The following is a 24824-nucleotide window of genomic DNA, read 5'->3' as shown; positions in this document are numbered from 1 at the left end:
AATAACTGATTAATTAATTTAATTAATTAATAATTAAATAAATAATTAAATAAATAAAACTGTAGTATTTGATACAACAGCAGCTGAATTTTCACAGTATATCTGTGGGTATCAAAAACTTGGTTGACCTATAGCAATCAGTGTCCTTCTGAGGTGCTCACGCCAACTGAAAGCGACGAGTTACCAGCATAAGTATAATACGTCATCAAATTCCGTCATGAATAGAATCGCATATCTGTATGGCTTCACCTATTAGGCATCAATGTAATATTAAAAGCGCAATTAAATTATTTTAATATTACTACATTCCTACTGAAAGTTTCATATACAACAGACATAAATAAAATTATTATAAACTTGTTTACGAGCTTAGTCATAATCCACGGCATTCTATTCCACAAAACAGTTTGCAGTTATCTATTAGCTTCTTATCTGCTTAATTTTCATTCCACTTTCCTACGTTTCTGTACAAACGCGTCAGTTAACTAAGGACAGCTATTAGAAACCAACGTTTTTTGTCTTTTTATGTAGGTACTTAACTCACCGTCGAAAAACTACAGGAGCACCGCTGAAGAAATAATCACTTATGGTAAGAGGCTTTTCGTCCGTTTTATTGCATATTTGTCTTTTTCCATTTATTACTATTTACATTTTCACAATTAAATTATTTACTCTTAATTTATTTGAACACTATTTATATGAAATAATGTGTGTTCATTTTATATTAAATGTATTGTGAAACTCGTTAATTTATAAAACATGTATTAATTACGTACACAAGTAATAAGTTATGTAATAAAAACAAGAAAGGGTTGGAGTGAAATTATTATTATTATTATTATTATTATTATTATTATTATTATTATTATTATTATTATTATTATTATTATTATTATTATTATTTGATTGATACACGCTTTAACAAATGTAAACATATCGCGTGTGTGGGACCTTCGGATACAACATTAGCCCGTTTTTTTATTATTGCTGAGTTCCAGTTCCTATTGTCGTGTGTCATGGATGATTTGTGTTCATGTAACTGATTTTAATTTTGATTAATGTTTATAATATTGGTGATCAAGGCGGTATGTAAATTTCCAATCCGGCATTTGCCTTTGTGGCAGAGAAATCATGAAAAAGTCCAGATAGATTGGGCGACCACGGGATTTGAACCCGGTATCTCCCGAATGCAAGTCTCAAATGTTACCATTTCTGCCAACTCTCTCGACTAAACTGAAATTATTATCTTGATGTATAAAATATTTTTAAGTAAACAACATTTGCAAAACAAATCTAATTTATCGTGCTAATAAAAGAGTAAGTCTTTCCGTAAAAACATATTTTAAAATATGAAATCTACTCGGAGACAGTCTTCAATAATATTAACTATTAAAAACTGTGTAGTAACCATGTGTTTTATGGTTAAAATTGATGGACTAGGTGCAAGAAGAACACTTTGGAGGAAGTGCCCTGTTTGAGTAAAACTTTGTATTGTGTTTTCTGATCTGTAATACATATGATCACCAAGTTTTAGTTCAATACTTTGATCACAGAGATTAGGAGTAGCCGAAATGTAAAAGCGTGAATTTTCTCTAGCTGTCGAAAAAATCCATTTGAAGTTCGAAAAAACTCATCTCTCATCAAAGACTGGATACAGGTCTGAACACACTATTCAGAGCTCAGTCAAGAAGCAAAATTAGGAAGTTTCAGACCCAAAATTATGTTCGGATACACTATTTTCGTTTCGGCATAATGTCTAAGCAAAATCGTAAACAGTTGTCTTTGAGCCCTTCAAATACTGACAAGCCCATAAACCGGAACTTCTTAACTTTGGAGAACTTCAAGAACCGTCTATCAAAAATGGCGATCTTGACGACTGGAAAGATCTAATGAAGAAAGGGACTAGTATGATAGAAACATTTTAATTTGAAGTGCTCAAAATTAAGATGATGAAAAGGTCAAAATGAGGTTTATTCAGAGAGTGACTATCAAGATGAACATCTTGTAACATTTGAACATACTGGCACTTAAGTAACATACACGTCATTTTTTCTCACTTACTCACGGCTAGAGTACTTGTATTTATTTCGTTTCATATGGCCACAAATTGTTATAGGAATTCAATACTTTAATTTAGTATAATGTATTGAAAGCTAAAATTATTATTTTGTTTGAATTTTTTTCACAACCCTTGGTTTTAAAGTGTTCTCTGCAAGAAGAACTCATACAGTTTTTCATGCTACTCTTTTCAGCACTTATTTCTTATTTGAGTTATAGAAACACTTTTATGCTCGACCATGCCGAAATGTAGTAATTATACACCTGGTAGCAGACCTTTAATGTATGTCATTAAAGTACACCTACTCATTAAAGGTCAGGTCTTTCAGCCAATGACGACTCAGATTACAACTGTTCAGCCAATGACAGGTCAGATTTCTACCGTTATAAAACCGCAAGTATCGATTATTCTCGGATATGCAATCGAAAGAGAATTAGCGAAAAGTCACGGAGGCTGGAAATCCAATACTGTCGCAGAAGGTTATGTTCTGTTACTATAATAATTAGCGTTAATTGTAAATAATATTCAAATAAATTCAATTTGTCATCTCGTTTTTCAATGTCTAATTTAATTTCAATGTTATCTCTGTGGGTCCTTATGGCCTAGCAAGGTCAATGTGGACATCTGTTCCTCGGAAAAAATCAATACTTTCGCGTCTGCGCACATCTCACAACATACGGGACATTGATCCAGGTCAGATACAATAAAATTAATAATATCAAGTTAGAAATATGGTCGAGCATAAAAAGTCGTATGAAACTCGCCTATAATGGTAATTAAGAAGCTCGTATGAAAATTATGAAACTCGCTTGCGCTCGTTTCATAAATATCCATACTCACTTCTTAATTACCTTCATTATAGGCTCGTTGCTTAATGTACTATTATGGTTGTTACTAAATTCAGTATGACATAAACCTCTTTATTATCAAAGATGATTCAATAAAATTATTACGGTTTGAACATTCTATATCAATTTTCTCAAAACTTGTATCTTAGAGAAGTGCCTTTCTTGCACCCAACCCCTCAATTATTATTTATTTCTGGTTTTAAAATATTGTGAAGTTCTAGGAAAAGTTATTTCATCTTTTCGTCTGAGATTATTGTGTCAAATTTCTGGCCCTTGAGTAAAGTGAGCAGCCATAGGACTTGCTATTCGTACTAAGTTACAAACGAATATAGATAATACTAGTGGCTTGTGCAGCAAATACTGCTGCAAACTAAGTTCGTTAGACGTTCAAATAAAAATTTTTCAGATTTATTTTCAATGAAGAATACTTGTCTTTTTGATAGTTATTTGCTTCCATAATAATGAAACATACTCCCTCTCAATGGATTTTTTTAGGCCAAATACTTTTTCTTGAACCTATCCAACTTCAGTTTTTGAGTTTCAACGCGAAAACGCAAGTATCAATGTCAGGACGATAGCAGTAGCTATTTCAGGTCATTGTGGATTGTAGGCAAAAGTTAAAAAAATGTCAGGTTTGCTAAGCTTTCGAACAATAGCATTTTTGTATAGCTGCTGCATGTAGAACTTGAAGTGTAGAGCGTAAAATCATTTTATCCTACTAAGATATCTTGCTGAAATGATCTGGAGACTACAAAATTTTCTAGGCCTCTTATTTTTTCAGTAAGTAATACCTTTTGCTCTTTCCTTAGGAACTGTAATTTTTGCGCTCTCTCGAGCCAATACTGAAGACAATGACACATATCAATATCTACACTACACCGCCATTAAGTATATGAAAAAGACCCAACCCCACTGGGTTAATAAGTATAAAAATATGTTATTTTTAATAATAATATTATTATTTTACTTAAGTTTTGTAGTTATATTATAGCAGCCACTCAGTAAATTATAGAAATGAAGATCTAAATTAAGATATTCCCTACATTTACTTACATAACCACAAAACGTTTCACTTTCATGTCATCAATATAGCATCAATATTATGTACAATTAATGAAAAATAGATGCATCATGATAGTAACTATAATAATATTTAATTTCTAATGGTAGTAATGTCATCAAACCACCTAAGTTTCGTAGGTTTGAATATCCTATACACAGCTGTACTCAGAAAATTATACACTGCAGAATCAGTTTTTAATAAATTGAATTGAGCTCTAAATATGTCGGCAATCCTGCAGGTCATGGCCTTCGTGTAATAGCCTATTGTTTATTGTAGTGTGTGTTTTGTTCTGAAATTCAATCAAGTCGGCCGTGATTGAATAAAATTAGTTCTCAAAACTGACAACAGATGGATTTTGGAAAATAGGAAAATTATGGAGGAAAATTGACATTTCACTGAAAACTACTATTTTTCCGAAAAACTTTGGATGCCAGGCATGAAAATGAGGGGTCACTCATTAAAATCCGTTCAGCCGTTTTCCCGTAATTTCCATTACCAGTTCAAATTATATATATGGATTTTCATATACTATGTTTGAAAAATTTTAGTACATTATGTTGATATTTTCGTGTATACAAGGTTCATCCCTTTCGCAAATTACGTTGCCTTTGCAAATTTGTTTAGATCAAAACAGCGATATTTTATTATCAGCATCTGAATGTTCCCTCTGATTGAGATACAACTATTATCAGTAAAGTCTGCAGCATTACGTAGCCTATGTTTACTGCTGCCTCGTGCATCAGGACAGCTTGATTCAGGGATTTTGGCCTTTGTAAAAAGTAAGTAGATAGACTAAGAGCGAGTTACTCATCACTATTGGTTGACTGAGTCACAAAGGTCAGGCTGCACAGTCATAACACCTAACACTTCCTTCTTATCATGTCGCGGTACACTCCGTCTTAAAACACAATATTCTTCCACACGTCCCGTTACTAATCATTACGTTTGTTGACTAAAAAATGTTATGTTGACATAGTTTCTTGACACGAGTGTCTCTCAGCTACGAGCATAGGTATTACAGTGAAACCTCTCATTTACGGACATCGAAGGGACGTAACAATCTGTCCGCATCTGGGAGGTGTCCTTTATTGAAAGGGAGGCTCCCCAATCTAACAGTAAATTTATAATATCCATTATATATCCCTTCACGCTTTAAATGAAATGTATTACTGTAGTTTAGTTCTAAATACAGTCTACTGTACTACAGTAAATTCTTTGCAACTCTGAACTACAGTAGATAAGACCGAAAAAGGAAAATACAGTACTGTGCCATGCAATTTTATTCTACAGTTATGCAGTACTGTAATTTACAGTTTTCAACTGAACCTTTACGTTCAGGTGCCTTGTCTCTCGAAACAAGAGAGTGAAGAGAATAATCCTACTAACTCTAACATGTTTCGAATACAATTTCACGATCGCGGAAACCTTGGACCCCATCAGACAGGTTAAATTTTATGATTTTGTTTATCTACCCGCTTCCAGCTAACAAGGGGTAGCCGGCTAGGCTAGTGGTGGCCTACGAGACTCTTATTGTCTTCTTTCATGTTAAGGAATTTCTGTTCAGGTCTCAAAACTTAATTTTTCACTTTTGTAACACATTGGGTCTTGAAATCCAAGTTCTGTCCGCAGTCAGGAGGTAAAGCAAGCTTTAGGACTGTGAAACAGCTGTCCATGTCCTTGTCTGAGAGTGTCCGTAAACAAGAGTTAAATTTATCATTATTTCTATATTATTTTAGTTAGGACATAAAAATCTGTCCATATATGAGGAGTGTCCGTATCTTGGGGATGTCCGTAACGAGAGGTTTCACTGTATTTTCATTCTTCCTCTTACCTCTTATTCTCCTATGCACATTTGTGATTAAATTTCTTTCTTATGACGCAACACACAGCTCGCTCACTAGCCAAACAACTAAGGACAAGGGTCAATAACGTTGAATCGAGCTGTACGTACAGTCAACTCATAACACTCACACAACAGAACCTCAAGCTCCAGTCAACCCGGTCAGTTTTGCTTAATTGCCTGTGCTTAATAATCACAGTGCCTAAAGCAAAAAATTAAAGCCATAAGTTATGGAAGTTAGTGCAAGAATTTGGAAGTGAATATTTCACAACAAACGACAAACATATTGCGTACATAGTATATAAAGTACAGGTAAGAGGAAGTAAAAGAAAGTGTATGTAACAATGCAGCACAAAAAATATAAAATATATATGAAATTGTATTTTAATGAAAAATGATAACGAGATTTCATTACGCGAGGACTCTCCTTCAAGCACCAGATATTCTTAGTTTGTAATGGATTTGTGTAAAATATTTTACACTAATATAACATTTAATATGGCAAACAAAAGGTACTTTAAACAATCTTGAAAAAACACTTGGCAATACCTTCTGCGCACAACCTATTTAGTATTCAGTATTTATTTATTTAACCTGGTAGAGATAAGGCCGTCAGCCCTTCTCTGCCCCTCTACCAGGGGATTACAACTATAACATGAACAATAAAATTACAATTAATATTAAATTTACAATTACAATTTCAATAACAATTAAAGTACGACAAGAATACCTGATTAATGAAAGCTAGTCATTTTATCATAGACGTTAAGAACAAAGAATATTTTTGTATTTACTGAATTACAAATTAAACCTACAATAACAAAATTCTATAGTGATGAAATTACCGGATATTGAAATATTTTGTGATAGATTAAGAGAACTATTTACAAGAAACCATGTCTGAACGAGTCTCAATTACTGATCAAGTGCCTAGTGAGTTTGCGTTTGAATTGAATTTTATTTCGACAGTCCCTTATGCTAGCAGGTAAAGAATTCCAGAGTCTTGGCAGGGCTATTGTGAAAGAGGATGAGTGTGAGGAGGTGCAATGGGATGGTATTGTTAGTATTGTTTCATGGCGAGAGCGTGTGTTCAGATTGTGGTGGGAAGAAAGGTAAATGAAGCGTGACGACAGGTACGAAGGAATAGAAGAGTTCAAGATTTCGAAGAGAAGGAGAAGTGAATGTAAATTTCTTTTCTTATCTAGTTTAAGCCAACCTATTGCTTCCAGGGATGGGGTAATGTGATCATATTTACGAACATTGCTTACAAAACATACACACAAATTATGAGCACGTTGAAGTTTCGTTTTGTTGTCGCTGGAAAGGTCAGTCAGTAAAATGTCAGCATAGTCAAAATAGGGAAATACAAGGGTCTGCACAAGGGACTTTTTTAAGCAAGAGGGAAGATGAACATTTATCCTTTTTAGCACATGGATAATAGAATATACTTTTCTGCAGGTTTCTGTGATTTGCATGTCCCAGTTGAGATTATTATCCATGTGAATGCCAAGATTTTTTACTGAAGAACTGAAAGGGATATGCACTGTACTTACTTTAACGGGGGAAATGTCGAGTTGCTTTACAGCGTCGGTTTGCCGTTTGTTTCCTAATATAATTGCTTGTGTCTTTCCAGGATTGATATTAAGATGGAATTTCTTTGTCCATGTCACAATCGAGTCAATGTCTTCGTTCAATTTATCTATAGCGTCATTTATTCGATCTAAGCGGGAAGAGATGAAGCATTGAAGGTCGCCAGCATACAAGTGATAGTTACAATGCCTTACATGAGATGTAATATCATTGATATATATTGTGAACAACAATGGTCCGAGTACCGAACCCTGTGGTATACCTGATGTTATGTTAAGCCAGGAAGAGCTTCGATTCCCGGATACAACACATTGTTGTCTTTCCCGTAAGTAGGATTCGAACCAACTCACAGCAGTCTCTGACAAATGCAGATTTCTCTATTTATGGGTGAGCATGTCAAAATTTACAGAGTTGAAAGCTTTGCTAAGGTCAAGAAGTGTTAGTATTGTTACTTTATTAGAGTCGATTGCTTCACGAATGTCTTCTGTCACTTTAAGTAGAGCAGTGCTTGTGTTGTGTCCAGCTCTGAAACCTGACTGATACTTGTCGAATAGTTTGTGTTCGTTCACGTAGTTAGTAATTTGTCTGTGTACTATTCTTTCCAGTGCTTTTGATATGGCTGGCAGGATACTGATTGGTCTATAGTCGTTCGGGTCGGTGGGAACTTTGACTTTTGGAAGAGGAAGAACGAAAGCTTGCTTCCATATTTTAGGGAAAGTTGAAGTGATTAAGGAACTATTGAATATGTGTGCAATTGTAGGTATTACTATGTCTTGTATTTTCTGTATGAGTAATATGCTAATCTTGTCTGGCCCTTGAGCTTTCGTCTTGATGCGTCGGATGGCTTTCATTACATCAATAGGAGTGACGTCAGTAAAATAGAATTTGTCTCGAGTTGGGGTAGCTGAGTCAGGCAAAACTGTGTCTTGTTTCGTTGTGTTGTTTAAGGTCGGGTCCTTTACAAAGTGTTCGTTCAATCGGTCAAGTGGGATGGGAATGTCTGCTTGTTCACTAGCCCTTCCAAGTCCAATAACCTTCAGATTTTTCCATAACTCGGAAGGGGTTGTGTTGGGCTCTATAAGTTTGTAGGAGTATTTAGTTTAGCGTTTCTTATTAGTTGAGTCGTTCTGTTTCTTAGGTGTTTATATAAGTTAAAATATTTGTCGTTTTTATTGTGGGTGTATTTCCTATAGGCTAAGTCGCGTTCGGACATCAGGCTATGTATTTCAGTCGTCATCCAAGGGGCTGGGGTCTTTCTAATACGTTTGGTCTTTAATGGTGCGTGTTTGTCATAAAGTTGAAGTATTAACGTATTTAATAAGTCTGCTTTCTCGTCTACAGTTCGTAATGTCCAGATCATGTGCCATGGAAGTTGTGCAGCGTCTTCTTTCAGTGCAATATCATCTATTGTTTTAATACCCCTGTAAGTAATTACTCTAGGAGTCGATTTAGGACACTGCAGATTAATTGATAGATAAATGATATCATACCCTGATAGTCCTGGTGCAGGCAACTATCCATGCGTCAGTATTTTGTCGGCATTGTTAGTAATTATCAAGTCCAGTAATGTGTCTGTACCTTCCGTATGATGTGTGGGAGCTAGGGGTAAGATTACCATATCAAGGCACTGAAAGAATGATTGAAGTCTTTTAGTCGTACTAGAATGTAAGTCAAGTAAGTTTGAATTGAAGTCACCCATTATTATAGCGTTCTCATATTGCGGCGTTACGTTTAGTAAGGAGGTTTCGAAATCATCTACGTCATATATATGTGGGGGTTTATATACGACACACACTAGACATTTTGTAAATAAGGTGCAAATTTCAATGAACATAAATTCGGGTTTGGCAGAGTACTGGCTTGGAGAATGATGAATAATTTTAGGTCGCAAATCGGATCTAATATAACCAGCCACCCCTCCTCCTCTCTTGCCCTCTCTGTCATTACGGCAAAGCGTATGGCCAGGAAGGTTTACGAGAGAGGAAGGAAGATTAGGATGTAACCAAGATTCGGAGATAAGAATAACGTGAATATCTAAAGGTAAGAAGATAGAAGAAAATTCGTCAAAATGACACAACAGACTTTGAGCATTCACGTGAACAACATTAAGTGACAAAGGAGATGAAGAAAGCGCAGCCTTGAGTACGTCTGCGGTACAAGGCAGTGGACAGGTAGGTTGCTATTGTTCGTGTTATTACAGGGGACCGGTCTCTGTACACTGACCTCAGGGACTGTCGGGTGAACATGCTGCTTTTTGTTCTCAATGGTATCAACTTATATGCAATGCACATGCTATGAAAAGGTTTAACTACTATCAGAGCGATGTAGCTGAGAATAAAATTTGGGTGTCTGTAGATGAAACCACTGATGCCTGTGGTAGAACACGTGATTGTAAGAACTCTGTTCCAGAATAGTCCAGGAAAAGCCGAAATTTCATGAGAAAATTCCTTCCCCATGATAAGTCGAACCAGAGCTCATAACGCAAAACCAAGGCATGATGCCTTAGACCTCGACGCTAATGCAGAGGACACTCTTGAGAATAACAATAATAAAAGAATCAGATAGTTATACAAAGGTGAGAAGACCATCAGACCAACACTCGTATGGTTATTGAGTTGATTCCGGGTAAACAGAAAAAATTCAAACAATTTAATAAGTTTTTAGTATGAGACATCATTGACTTTAAAATGAGAAATTATTTCTACCCCGCATTCTACCTGGTGTAGTTCTTTCAGAACTTAAAATAATCAAAATTTCTGATGATGAAGGATTGGTGGAGCGCAGAAAAATTCTCTCTGGCACCGGGATTCAAACCCGGGTTTTCAGCTCTACGTGCTGACGCTCTATCCACTAAGCCACACCGGATTCCAATTCCGATGCTGGATTGAATCCCCTCAGTTTAAGCTCCACCTCTTAGTTTCTCTTTAGTGGCCGACCCTCACGCACTGTGTCACAGATGTGACAGTGGCACAATGTCCAACACACGGCGCTCATTCCGTCGGATCCCGGCCACTTAGTCACTCGTAATGAGTGCACCTCTGCACATTAGTGTGTTGGACATTGTGCAGTGTCACACATCTGTGACAACAATGCATGAGGGTTGGTCACTAAAGGGAAACTAAGAGGTGGAGCTTAAAGTGAGAGAATTCAATCCGGCGTCAGAATTGGAATCCGGTGTAGCTTAGTGGATAGAGCGTCAGCACATAGAGCTGAAAACCCGGGTTCGAATCCCGGTGCCGGAGAGAATTTTTCTTCCCTCCACCGATCCTTCATTATATTATAACGCAGAATTTCTGCACGGAAATATCATAATATGTACTGTTGTCACGCCAGGAGAAGTCGCCTGAAGTACTTAGACGGGGCGGAGGGGAAACAGTCGCGCATGCGCATCGCGCTGTTCACTGCAATATTCCTGTTTCACAAACATCTACTAAACGTGTCTATGAGTCTTTGCGACTTTGTGAAAATAATAGTGGGTTTTTTATTGTAGTGTTTTATTAGTTTCAACAAGACAATTGTTTTCAGTATACCGCAAATCTTTGTACTGCTTTAGTTATCCTTTGCTTTTCGTGTTAATAGTGTTGATAATAATATTGTTAATAGAATTTATGTTATTGTATACTGTTATTTAAGTTTATAGCAGTTTTTTTGTTTATTGTAAATATGTTGACAAAGAGGAAACAAGGATTGACAATCTATAGCGAAGAAAGAAATATTATTAGAAGTGCAAAATAATTCTGTGATGAAGAAAAAGAACAGTGCCCTTGCATTCCTCTTACGAAACCTACAGCAAAGGTAGAAAAGTATTCTAATCTATCCGCAAGAACAATAAGGAATGAAATGAAAGACAGCACAGAAGAAAGTGCGTTGTCGTCACCTGAGGGAGGAAAAAAAACGGAAACCTTCGACGGGAAATTGACAAAAAAGATATAATTGAGAACTTTTATTAGAAAAATAAAGAGGACCACCGGCGTAGCTCAGGAGGTAGCGCGTTTGCCTGCTGATCTGCAGTTGCGCTCGGGAGTGAGTTCGATTCCCGCTTGAGCTGACTACCTGGCTGGGTTTTTTTCCGAGGTTTTCCCAAGCGGAAGACGAATGTCAGGTAATCTATGGCGAATCCTTGGTTTCATTTCGCCAAATACCATCCCGCTATCATCAATTCAATCGACACTGAAGAAGCTAGTAGTTATTACAGTGTCGTTAAATGACAAGTAAAAAAAAATAGTACCAAGCTGCAACAAACTTCTACCCTTTTACAAGAGAAAATTGATTTGAAAAGAAAGACAACATTAAGACGAATATTGAAGAAAAAGGATTTCAGGTGGAAGAAGTGTGCAGCAAAAAAAAAAAAATGAGGAAAACACTGTAAATTAGAATACGTGAAGAAAACACTGTAAATTAGAATACGTGAAGATATCTACAGCAAATAAGAAAGCTTAGGAAGTGGAAAAACCGATTTTGTATCTGGACGAAATGCGGATAGATAGGCCTACCAATTTAACGTTCCCCAAGTGCTGGCATGATAAAAATGTTACGGGAGTTTTGACTACCATAAATGTCTCCAGAACACTCATTGTTGTCCATCAGGATGGGGGCGGTGGGGCTAATGGCTTTGTTGAGAGATTCGAATTAATATACACTGCTGTAACATAAACAGACGATTATCATGGACAGATCATACTCCAGCAATTTTGAAAAATGTGATAATGATAGTCATAGCGACAACACCGAAGATGCGGAATCTTTTATGTCTGACTCCGTTCTCTTATAGCCAAGTAAGTTTTCAGGTCAGAGTGTAGTGTAAAGTTCCCCCGTCCCGCCTATCTACTCCCCGCGCCAACTCGTAGCGCGAAGACAGTACTCCGGTATATCGCAATATTAAAATTTCTGATGTCACGTATTGTTTTACAATTACATATTCGTCGTGTAGAGGAATAATGAAAAAGGTAACATTTCATTCATTCATTTATTCATTCATGCATTCATTCATTTATAGTGTTCTGCCCAAGGTCAGGTATTTCACTACAAACCCAGTATTCTCCAGTCTTTCCTATTTTCTGTCTTCCTCTTTGTACCTGCATATGATCTTAATGTCGTCTATCATCTGATATCTTCTTCTGCCACGAACTCTTCTCCCGTTCACAATTCCTTCCAGTGCATCTTTCAGCAGGCAGATTCTTCTCAACCAGTGACCCAGCCAATTCTTTTTCCTCTTCCTGATCAGTTTCAGGATCATTCTTTCTTCATCCACTCTTTCCAATACACCTTCGTTTCTTACCCTGTCCATTTCACACGCTCCATCCTTCTCCATATCCACATTTCAAATCCTTCTATTCGCTTCTCTTCACTTCGTCATAATGTCCATATTTCTGCCCCATACAATGCTACATTCCATACAAAGCACTTTACTAGTCTCTTCCTTAGTTATTTCTCCAGAAGTCCGCAGAAGATGCTCCTTTTTCTATTAAAAGCTTCCTTTGCCATTGCTATTCTCCTTTTGACTTCCTGGCAGCAGCTCATGTTACTACTTATAGTACATCCCAAGTACTTGAAGCTGTCCACTTGCTCTACTGCCTCGTTTAGAATTCGCAAGTTTACCTTCTCTACTTTTCTTCCTTTGACCATGGTCTTCGCCTTGTTGACATTCTCGTAAAAATCTTTGGTCTTCTGTATTTCTTCCGAGCAGAGTATCCCCTTAAGTGTAGTCCGGCCAAAATATTTGAAATTTATAAAGGGCTCTACCCACTTAAGTATTCAACTTCAGTTTTGTAGAATGTGTAAAATATTATTTAAAATTTGTAACTTCTGAAGCATGGCCATTTCTTTCCAACTTACCAAGTACCGTTCTGACAGCTGACGTAATAAAGCACTCTTACTTTTAGAAACCAAATTTATTCTTAAATCATGTAACATAGAAATTATGTAAAAAAAATCGTAACTGTGTTCAATTCCATTTTTAATCACTGAATGAAAAGTTGTTAGAAGTAGTATAAAAAATGTTGGCTTTTTGCATTCTATTCCTAACATTTTCTTCTGCATTTTACAGTTTGTGTTGTATCAACATCTGTAGAGTCTCTCTATAGTATCTAAGAGAAGAGCTGAAATAATGAAACCAGACATGGCCTAAGCTTACCTTAAGGCATAATCCAGTAAGCACTTACAATGGCTTTACTCCTAGTAAATACAAGGTAACAGGTTTTCCTTATCCGTCAGTGATAAAGAAGCTGTAAGAAATTTTTCATCACACACACATATAGGCCTATATATTAAATTTTATTATAGCATAATATACAGAGTGTATCGAAAGGTAAGGTCAATCGTTAAGGAGGTGATAGAGGACCTGATTTGGTGCAAAATATCTTCATACAATTTTTTCGAATTCATCCTCGTTTTCGAGTTGCACGATAATAAACTGTGATATTTTATTTCGCTAATTAATCATGCCAAGTACTTGAATAAGCACAACCTGTTCCGGTATGTCACTAAAGTCTATAGCACCAGGTGTCCAAAATATTTCCCTCTCCAACGTACACACAAGTCAAATCTCGCGTTGCAAGTTCCACAACCCTGATGTCGTATCTCTCCTGCAGCTACGTGAACCTTGAGTAGATCATCTTCATTTGCTACCTCAGAACTGTAGACAGGTTCCTTCATAAAGCCCATAGATAAAAAAATACAGTGATGTCAGGTCTGGAGAATGCGCTGGCCAGGAAACTGGACTATCCCTAATCACTACAAGTCAGAGAAACCGAATGAAGGCTATAAAAATAAAGTACACTCATCACAACAGTGCATACTTAGCAATGGGTCCACAGAGAATGATAATAATCAAAGGAACGGTTAGCATTATGCAAATCAAAAACTGGGACGAATTCGGCAAAATGGTATTTACATTTTCTGCAGCAAATCAGCTCTTATTATTATCTTCTTAACGACTGACCTTACCTTTTGATACATCCTGTATATTATATAAAACAATGTATCAAATTTGTTTAATACATGAGGCGCTCAGAATACAAGTGGTGCAAGTCCAAAAATCAAACATTTGTTCATTTAAGGTTTAATAGATACATCAGTGTAAGGTCTTTCTAAATGAATAATAAAATGAATCTATTGTTTAATGGTTTGGCCATAGATGGTGGCACTTTACCAGAACACTGAAACAGATTGTTATTTTGTCAGAAGACAAATGAAGCAATTTCACATCATTTAGCAACATGTGCTGATTACTTTGTGGTTGTTCTTTTGTTCAGTAATTAATGTTATTTTCATTTGTGCGATTAATTGAAAAAATTATTTCAATCAAACTAAATGGATAGTGAATAGTGGTCGGTACCTGATACAACTGGAAGCAAGTGAGATCTTACTGAAAATGAAGGTAAAAAACAACAATTCAAGTATGATTAGTTATGTATTAGTTACGTTATGGCTATAACTGTGATTCATTTTGTTTTAAGCAACTCCTCTGATAAACTGTTGTTCTTATGTGTGCAGATTATTAGGTGGTATGCATAAAGTTGTAGTATTACCTTTTGCTTTCATTGTTGAAGATACTTGAAGTAGAAGTATACACTTCGTTTTGTATGCATAAACCTGATTCCACTACTACTTAGTATTTACTACGCGACGGTAGTATAAACTATCAAGAATATTCGATTATATCGTAACGATAGTACTTCGTTCGTTTTCGCCTTCCATGCATTTATGTTAATTTCTTGTTGGGAAAATTGATTGTTGACCTCAAAATTTAGTTGGTTTAACAAGAAAATGGACAATTACGACGAAGTAGGAAGTGTAGAAGAAAGAGAGAATGAGAACAACTCCTGTTTGTTAATTTACTAAAAGAATACCCAGCACTATTAAACAAATCGCAAACTCTTGCCGCTGGAAGTTATAAAGAAAAAGCCATCCAGGCTATGAAAGTTGAAGTGGAAGTTTACAGCAGGAAACAAATTGACGAAAAGCAAATTATGAAGAAAATAAATAACATGAAAAGTAAAGTAAAGTCCAAATCAGACATAAATCAGACAGGCCCAAAATGTTAGTCATACAATTTACACGTAACCTAAAATATTGTACGCACACGGAGATTTTTCACGTAAATTAAATTTATTACAAACACATCATAGAATCATTTTGCTAAAAATATAAATAACAATAACAAAAATCGACTAACAGATAGAATTATATGTATCTCAAAATCAACATTTGGGTAGTCCATTACAAAAATTGATCATATAACATTTTTTATTTATAAAACCTATATAGCTTCTTATAATCACGTTCTGATGGTTCTCATTTGTTTGTAGGATTTTCTAGCGCGAATTTTCATAAATTATGTCATTTTAAACTGTACAAATGCTTATGCTGAGCTAATGAAGTCTCAAACAGGGCAGACCAGGATTTTTCTTAGTTTACACTTAGAAGTAGAAGTATATATTTCTTGTTATGCATATAAATAGCAGTTTCTACTACGAATTCTAGCATTAACTAAACACGGCCTTCCAGATCAACTTTCTGCTACGCAGGAAAGAATTTACTATGGGTTTTTATACATAAAGAGCGTAGTATATATTACGAAAACCTTAGCAATAACATTTACTTCAACTTTATACATACCAGCCATTATATGATTATTAATAAAATATCATACAAACGTAACTTACATGAAAACAGAATAGAATATAAACTTATGTCTTTTTTTCAGTACATTGTTGTATTTATTTATAATTTTATTAATACTGACAGAAAATTATTAAAATTGTATAACAAGTGGAAGTTATATGAGCAAGTGACAATTTTAATATATACTCACAACATTTCCATGTGAAATATTCTAACATTTTCATTGTACAAGTGAAGCAAGTCAATGGCTTATTTGTCATTAGGCCTATTTGAAGGGTTAAAGTTAAGCAAATACCATAATTTAATGAAGATTTACATATCATTTAATTTTAATGTGCATACTTTATATTACTTACTATATGTTTCGTTAAATTATGGTAATCACTTAATTTTAACTCTTGTTTTCTCCGTTCTTAATAAATGGCGCTTGGCCCACTACGGCTCTGAACCTTTCATTTACTTTCAGCCATAAATTTTTTTACCGAGTATTTATATTCCTATGGCAAGCTTATATGTAAAAGGATATTTTGTGTCTATAAATAAATGTACAGTGATTGAAAAATTGTGCTACTGATTTTTATATTTGATTTTTCCTGAAACAATGAATATTTCAGTATCAGTTTCTGTGGACTTGCAACACTTATATTTTGAGTGCCTCATATGTATACGATTCTATAATTTTGCTTCTCGTAGGTGATTGGTTTTTCCACTTTCTAGTCATTCAATGCTATGAAATCATTACATATTTTAATTGATGAAGCGATCTGATAAAAATTTCAAGGTTTTTAATACAAAATAGACAACATTTCGTTAGAGAAAAAAAAAAGATTAATAATTTCAAAAGACCCAGTCATTAGTATTATTAGATTTATTTATTAATAAATTAATGGAAGTCTTGATAATAGGTTCTAGCCAATCAGAAAGATATCATCCAATGTATCGACTATCATTACAAAGTAACTCTACGTCTTTATAAATAATTTTTCCTGCAGTGTCTGCCAATGAACAGTTTTTCAAACAGGAATTCAGTCTGGTGTTATGCAAAAGTTCCCTTGTGAGCCTGATTGTGGTAACCAGTAAGCCTATTCATTGTCCTTGGAACCGAAAACTAATAGCCGCAAGGTAGAAATCGAGTTATCTCAATTACTTTTCAAATTCTACTTACGTAAATGCCTTTCAAATTCCTTCCTAATAGTTGGACATAATTCAGCAAAAATAACCATCTCACAGAGTACTGGAACTGAGAAACACAGAATTAAATTTTAATGTCAGTTTAAAAGAAAAGGAAAAAAAATACATTTTTTGGAATCTGTTTTCCTATCAATCACTCTTATAAAACCCTTTCATTCTGAAACACATGATGCAATAATAGCCTACACTATACTACCGGTAACAAAATTATTTTAAAAATTAGCTCAGGTTTTCTAACTTCAAGTATGGGTTCTTTCGAGGAAAATGTCACCCTGTTCCTAATTCCAATTTCTGTATTGCTGTCAAATGAACTCGTAATTCTTGGAATTTAAGGGAGTCGAGATTCGATTTCTGAGGACGTCAATTCTGACTGAAAATTTTCGTTGTTTCCCTCAAATAGCTCAGGAAATTTACCAGAATAGCATTTCAAAATACTATATTTCATAACAGACTCTTAAAGGAATTGTTTCTTTAATTAAAAATCATTGTATCATTCGACCAAATCTCAAATAAAAATATTTTCTGTACAGACTTTCTAAGGTGTATTTTCAATACACGCTCTCTAAAACGGTACTTTAGCTGACTGAATCCTTTAAAATCGCCACATGTAGCAACAATTTAGCGGACTGAATCTTTGAAAAAAAAATAATAAAATCCACATTCGTTTTGGGAGAGCACAAAGCCCGCCTGTCCATCTATTCATTCATTAATTTATTTATCCATTCGTTCATTACTTATTTTTCTATCTGTCTATGTGTCTGTCTGTCTATTTATGTGTCTGTCTGTCCGTCCGTTCGTCCGTCCGTCCGTTTTGTTTGCTTATCTGTCTGTCCATCCGTCCGTCTGTCCATCTGTCCATCGTTCGTTCATGTATTTATTTATTTATTAATTTATTTATTTATTTATTTATTCATTCATTCATTTATTTGTCTGTATGTCTGTGTGTCTGTCTTTCCGTCCGTTTGTTTTGTTTGTTTGTCTGTTTGTCTGTCCGTCCATCCGTCCATTTGTTTGTTTGTTCGTTCATTTATTTATTTATGTGTCTGTGTGTCTGTCTGCCCGTCCGTTTGTTTTGTTTGTTTGTCGGGCTGTCTGTCCGCCCATCCATCCGTCTGTCAATCTGTGTGTCCCTCTGTTCGTTCATTTATTCATTTATTTCATATGTGTATATTTATTTATTTGTCTGTATGTACATTTATCTGTTCGTTTGTTTTATTTCTTTGTCTGTCTGTCTCTCCGTCCGTCCATCTGTCCGTCTGTTCTTCGTTCATTAATTCATTTATTTTATATTTATGTATTTATTTATTTATTTACTTATTTTTGTGCCAGTTCATTGCTTACATATATGGGGAAGCTCTAGTGAAATATTATAAAAATTAATCAACAAATGACGTCAGTATGTGCCGAACAAATTATGATACCGTACCTAATAGTATTGACTCTAAACTTTAATACGCTCTCCTATAAAATTTTGTCTGTGTGGCTTAGGACTATTACATTCTGACCCCTTTATTAGTCTGTCTGTCTGTTTATCTGTCCGCCCGTCCGCCTGTTTGTTTATTTAATTTGTTATATTCGTTTATTCATTCATTCATTCATTCATTCATTCATTCATTCATTCTCTTGTTGATATTATTTGTAATTGGTATCCAATTTTATTTCTAGTTAAATATAATTTCATACTTTTTCTCCTAAAATAACCAATTTATATGAAAAAGTGAAAATATGAATTTTTACAATACTTTTAACTGTATTATGTAGCACGGATTATGATCGCCTTCCTTTATTCCAGAGGTTATAAAAGCTATTTCTTACTTTTACTTTCAGACTTGCAGTTACTTTATCAATTCTTAATAGTTATTAATTTCTATTGAATTCCAAACTTTTTCACGTTCTTTTAGAAATACTCTCTATGAAATTTGCCAAAAGCCTTTTTTAAATCAAGAAATAGCGTAGGTATGTTTCTAGGAGAGTAAGTAAATATCCTGTGGACCTGAATAAATTGTCACTTAGGCTTATTATAAAATAGAATTAGGATAAAAATTGTAATTATTTAATTATATATCATGTTTAGTCAATATTTCATTATATGTAAGCTCTTTAATGTGCACAATAAAGATTATAAATGAATTAATAAATTAATAAACAAATGAATAACCTCTGTAGTCAAAAGTAAAGTCAAAATCTTACATTATGTATTTTGTCTACAGGAACATGCCACGTCTTGCAGTGTGTGTTCTACTTTTTCTGTGTCACCTGCTCCCGGATGCTGATTCTAGGATGATCGAATGTCCAGAAGAGTGCACATGTCATCAAATAAACGACGCAGCAACATCAGACTGTTCTTCATCTTCTTTGACAAGTTTGCCAGAAGATTTAGACAATTTCACTCTTGTCCTCGATATCTCCAACAACTTCATTTCCACCCTTCCAGATAATGCTTTCATTGAACTGGGTGTTCATCTTTTGCAAAGTATTGATCTCAACAACAACGAGCTGAAGGACATAAGTCCATTATCATTCCATGGACTTCAACACTTGCGTGAATTATCCTTGCAGGGAAATTCGATAAGATATCTAAGTGCAATAAATTTTACAGATAATTACAATTTCAAACTTCTTGATATCAGTATAAATGAATTGTCATCCTTACCTAATGTTACATCAGAAACTCTTGAAGAACTTTACTTGCATAATAATGAAATTACCTCTGTTGATTTTTCTATTTTATTTAGTCTATTTCCAAGTTTGATTAAATTAGATTTGAGCATGAATAGAATAGGCGATCTCAGTGATTCGCGTGACTATAACGGAACTTATTTTTCTAGTCTGAAAGTTCTTGATTTAAGCAATAACAAAATTTATAAATTTGATAAAGGTGTGTTCCGTAGATTCACAAATCTCGTTTCACTGAATATGAGTCATAATGGATTGAAATTTTTTAATGATATACCACATTTCAAAGACATGATTAAACTCGAAACTTTAGATTTGAGCTTTAATAGAATTAGATATCTTCATCAAAATTTATTTGAAAACATTTTCGAATTAGAATACCTAATTCTAAATTCAAATAACATCTCGTTCCTTCATCAAGACACATTCAAAACGCTCTTCCGTCTCAGAATTTTAGAAATGCAACATAACGACCTAACTTACATTCATAAAGATATATTAACTAACAAGCCATATTTACAGGAAGTGAATTTTGGTTACAATGGACTAAATATAATATCAAACGATACATTTTCTGGAAATCCAATACTTGTAAAACTTAATCTCTGTGGATGTGAATCGTGCTCTAGAGGAATTAAATATATTATTCCTGGGACTTTATTTGGTAAATATAATTTAGTAGAACTAGATTTGAGCAAAAATAAACTAAGTAAATTAGATCCAGAAACATTTCATGGAAATCCCTCACTTGAAACTTTACATCTCAATCATAACAGACTCAAAGCTCTGCCCGAAGAAATTTTCGAAACAAACTTAAGACTGTACAGTTTATACATACAAAATAATTTAATTGAGACATTGCACCCAAATACTTTTACCAGAAATAATGAACTTCGTCATATTGATATCAGTTCAAATCTCATTTCAACATTAGATCCAAATATGTTTTCCAACAAGAAATTTCTCCATAGCTTGATTCTCAATCACAATAAGCTTATTTTCAATAATTCTATTTTAAATTCTGACTCTCTTGAAATTCTTGACATTAGCTTCTGCAACATTTCATCATTACCGACTGAATCCTTCATAAATTTACCTAACCTTCAAAAATTGTTGTTAAACAACAACGAACTGAAGTACGTTAGGAATGATGTCTTTAACGTAATACAAAATCCGGAAGATGATGATAATGAAGATTTGCAAGTTAGAAAACCGTTAAAGAATCTCCAACTATTAGATCTCTCACGTAATCACATAGAAAGTATGGACGTTGGTGTTTTATGTGATAAAACATACTTAGTCGAACTTTACATTGCTGGAAATCCATTAATATGCAACTGCATGCTAGCAAATGTCTGGAAATGGAGCCAGAAGCATCATTTAGAAATAATGGCAACCTGCAATAATTCATATACTGACTGGGGTAATGTAAAGTCACTGAACTGTATTGACGTTAAATATCCGTGTTTGGACGTAAAAGACAACTCTCAGATCACTATCCCCCACCCAAGAAAATCAATGCACTTCATTCTAACACATTTTTATTCATATGTCATTACGTATGTTTTACTAAGTTCAGTTGTTATTCTTATTGTTATTGGCTGGATCTTTCCTTTACTTTGTAGAAAAAAAGAAACCAGTAAAACTGCTAGACTTGATGGTACATTCCATATGGAAGAAGATAATACAATAAATCATGATGAATTTCTGCTTTATCCACAAGTATATGGAAAATGACGCAATTGTTTCTGTCAGACATCTAAGTTTTTTTTTCCTTCGCAATTCACATCGAACTCAAAGCAAGATTTGTCAAATTTGATAAAGTAGTAGGCCTATTTGTCTACGATATTTTAATAAACGAAATTAAAAACAAAAGATAGTTAAATTTTACACAATATCTTAAAACTGTTTTGTTTAACTATTACAACTGTGATAATGTAAAATGACGAATTTTCGAGAAATTTCATGGTGAAACGATGAATATTACGTTCCACGAAACATTTAACGTTGCTTCGATTTTTCTCAAAGTGTATATTATTGACCTATATGGTACAAATTAACTTCTTATTATCTAGATACTAAGAATATTGTAGTCTATCAAATTTGATATTTATTTAGACTAAATTAATTATACAAAGCAAAAAAAAACCAGGAACATCCGTATGAGCAAAGCTCGTGTTCGGGTGCAGTTCCATTGTAATACAGAAATACAAAAATTAATGCCCATAAATCACATTATAAGTGAGGTGGAAAGCGAAAAGGGACCTCTTGTCGGAGAAGTAAAATTTTCAGTACAAGCAAAATGGATAGTTAGGGTCGAAAATATCGAATTCGGTATTTCGTCGAGTATTATTGCTTAGTTTGTCCTGTTCAAGCTCATATCGATTTAAAAATTTCTTAAATATGTAAAATTATATTGTTGGTGACAATTTAAAACTTTAATGCTTGTTTTCTCAAAACAACTCATTTCCGTAGGTAACAAATATTCAAACTGCCATAACTCACTCAATTTATTAATTAGAAATCTAAATTTGGTATCACATTTTTCAGAATTTGATACTGAATTTGAAAATAACATAAACTCTAAATCTTAAATTTCCGACAAGAGGCCTCTTTTCGCTTTCCGCCTCACATATACAAAACAAAACAAAAATAACATGAAAAAAACTTTGTAGTTATATGAATCAATTTAAGTATCATTGATAAGTAGATGCTTATTTTTTTATTGAAACTAAAAACAGATACTGTAGAAAATTCAGGATGCATTTTAATTATGGAATTATAATATTTTGGACATATACTAATACTGTGTTTTAAACCTACCGTTGTGAAAAATGTTTGCTATTTTAAGGATAAGTTAGCAGTCCGTGTAGTACTGTAAATACAGGGTGATTCACGAGGAAAGGTAAAAAATTTAGGATACGATATCTTAGGCCATTTTGAGTGAAAAAGTTCATATGAACATAGATCCGTTTTGAACGATGGCGGTGCATTTTTTTGGTAAAACATCTCGCCCCAATGTGAATCAGACGTTACCATATGATGCTGACGTGAGACAAGATCACCGATGAATGACGTAACATTGGAATCTGCATTGTGAGCGATGTAAATAAGAGAAGAGAAACAAACCGGGTGGTGGGGCATTACAAATGTCAAAACAAATACGCTATCACTTATCGGTTCACAGCAGTTCAGTCAGCTACCTACAGTACAGTAGTTATACAGGTACAGTTATCGGAAGTGTTAAGTTGTGTTTTTCAAGATGCCTTATAAATTTTCGACTGCAGAATACGCCGATATTGCGTATGTTTATGTTTTGTGCGATGAAAGTACCTTGCATGCCGTCGCTGAATATGAACGACGCTTTCCGAACAGAAGGGTACCATATCGAAGAGTATTTATTTACTGTCTATGGGGTTGGATGAAAGGCTTGGTATAGCAAAGGAACGGGGAAACGAGAGAAGCGCTAATCGACCGTATTTTGGATGCGGCATAAAGACAGCCACGTGCAACTCTCCCGAGCGACCAGCGCGATTCACGCCCGAGCGCAACAGTGCATTGAAGCAGGAGGAGGCACCTTTGAAAATGTGCGAAAACATCGACCCTGACTTCTAGAATATTAGGTATGTATGCATACGTGAATATGAGCTTTAAATTTGTCCGTTATCTGTCTCTAAATGCGAGTTAGTACTATGGAATCCCAGAAGTTTTAGTTAAATCAAAGAGCCATATCTCCGTAACCGTTCGAAAACGGACCTATATTCATATGAACGTTTTCACTCAAAATGACTTCAGAATTCACATCCTAAATGTTTTATCTTTCCTCGTGAATCACCCTGTATAAGAAAATGGTATATAATCTTTACGATTTTTGTGATAATACTTCAATAATGTGCATTTGCATAATTGCTCAATTTTAAAGACTTCAAATTCAGAAAAGATTAATGTAGAAGGGTAATCAATAGCTTTTTAAGCAAATTTTAACTCTTACTTTTTTTTGTAAAAAATACAGAGGACCTAAAGAAATTTTTGAAGTTCCATCCCACGCAATAATGTCAAATTGGATGGTGGATTTAGAGGAGCTAAATAAACTGTACTGATTGGTAAAATACGGCGAATAATGACAAATTTATAAATTATTTTACGTAATCTGCTGCATAGATAAGAAACATGAGAATACCATTTCAAATGCTGATCAGTGATGATGCTCAGATACTTCACAAAAGCAGCTTCTTTCAAAGGAAGACATTTACAATTAAAAATAGAAGAACTGCAATTATATATTTCTAAATTAATGTTTCAGATACAATCCTAGTCTGTATTCCCACAGAAAATTCAAACCACATGATGCTAGACAGACAAGTTAATATTTTATTTCACACTAACCTAACTAGAGAGCTTCGCTATTTCAAAGCAAAACTTAAGGTCACAATTTTTTGGATGAATCTATACTTTCAATTGATGCTATAAATTTTATACTTGCTCCTTCATACTTGCTACACTTAACTCTGCCTGTCAACTTATCTTGCAAAGATTAAGAGGTGAGACATAATCTATTTATATTTTTCAATACGGAAGAATCGAATTTGTAAACATGTCAATAACTTTTGAAAAAATCAATAATATTTACAACAAAATGTTAAAAATTTAATAATTTTTTAATGTATAAAATTATAAGATGAATTATACCAGACAATTAAAGAGTGGAAGTATCTACAAAAGGTGGTAAGTGTAGAGGTATATGTTTTAAGACAGCCATTAAAAAATACTTTGTGAGAAAATATTACCTGAAAACAAAAACAATGTATTGAATACAAAGAATTATTATTCAATTTATCTATTGTACTGACATGTTCAACATAAAATATTTTAAAGGAATAAAATTAATATACAATTAGGAAAGAGTTATGTTTAATAAGCATTTCCTGCAGA

The 24824-nt window shown here is 34.2% G+C and overlaps 1 protein-coding gene and 1 non-coding gene across 4 annotated transcripts; both read left to right on the top strand.

Moving 5' to 3' along the window:
- Positions 1 to 441: 441 nt before the first annotated feature.
- Positions 442 to 24788, top strand: LOC138713676 (insulin-like growth factor-binding protein complex acid labile subunit). Of its 3 annotated transcripts, none has more exons than XM_069845946.1 (3): positions 442 to 589; positions 13447 to 13549; positions 19427 to 24788. In XM_069845946.1, the coding sequence occupies exon 3, from the start codon at positions 19431 to 19433 to the stop codon at positions 21627 to 21629; it is 2199 nt and encodes a 732-aa protein (XP_069702047.1). In that variant the 5' UTR covers positions 442 to 589; positions 13447 to 13549; positions 19427 to 19430; the 3' UTR covers positions 21630 to 24788. The 3 variants fall into 3 exon arrangements, with proteins under 3 accessions (XP_069702047.1, XP_069702046.1, XP_069702049.1); XM_069845945.1 differs by having other exon boundaries at positions 13447 to 13588; XM_069845948.1 differs by lacking the exon at positions 13447 to 13549 and having other exon boundaries at positions 453 to 589.
- On the top strand, positions 10571 to 10642 carry TRNAY-AUA (transfer RNA tyrosine (anticodon AUA)). The gene has a single exon. It is a non-coding gene; the product is annotated as a tRNA-Tyr (tRNA).
- Positions 24789 to 24824: the final 36 nt, after the last annotated feature.

This window comes from Periplaneta americana, chromosome 14 (genome assembly GCF_040183065.1).
Source record: "Periplaneta americana isolate PAMFEO1 chromosome 14, P.americana_PAMFEO1_priV1, whole genome shotgun sequence".
NCBI classification, from domain to species: Eukaryota; Metazoa; Arthropoda; class Insecta; order Blattodea; family Blattidae; genus Periplaneta; species Periplaneta americana.
This window is presented reverse-complemented; position numbering and strand designations above follow the sequence as displayed.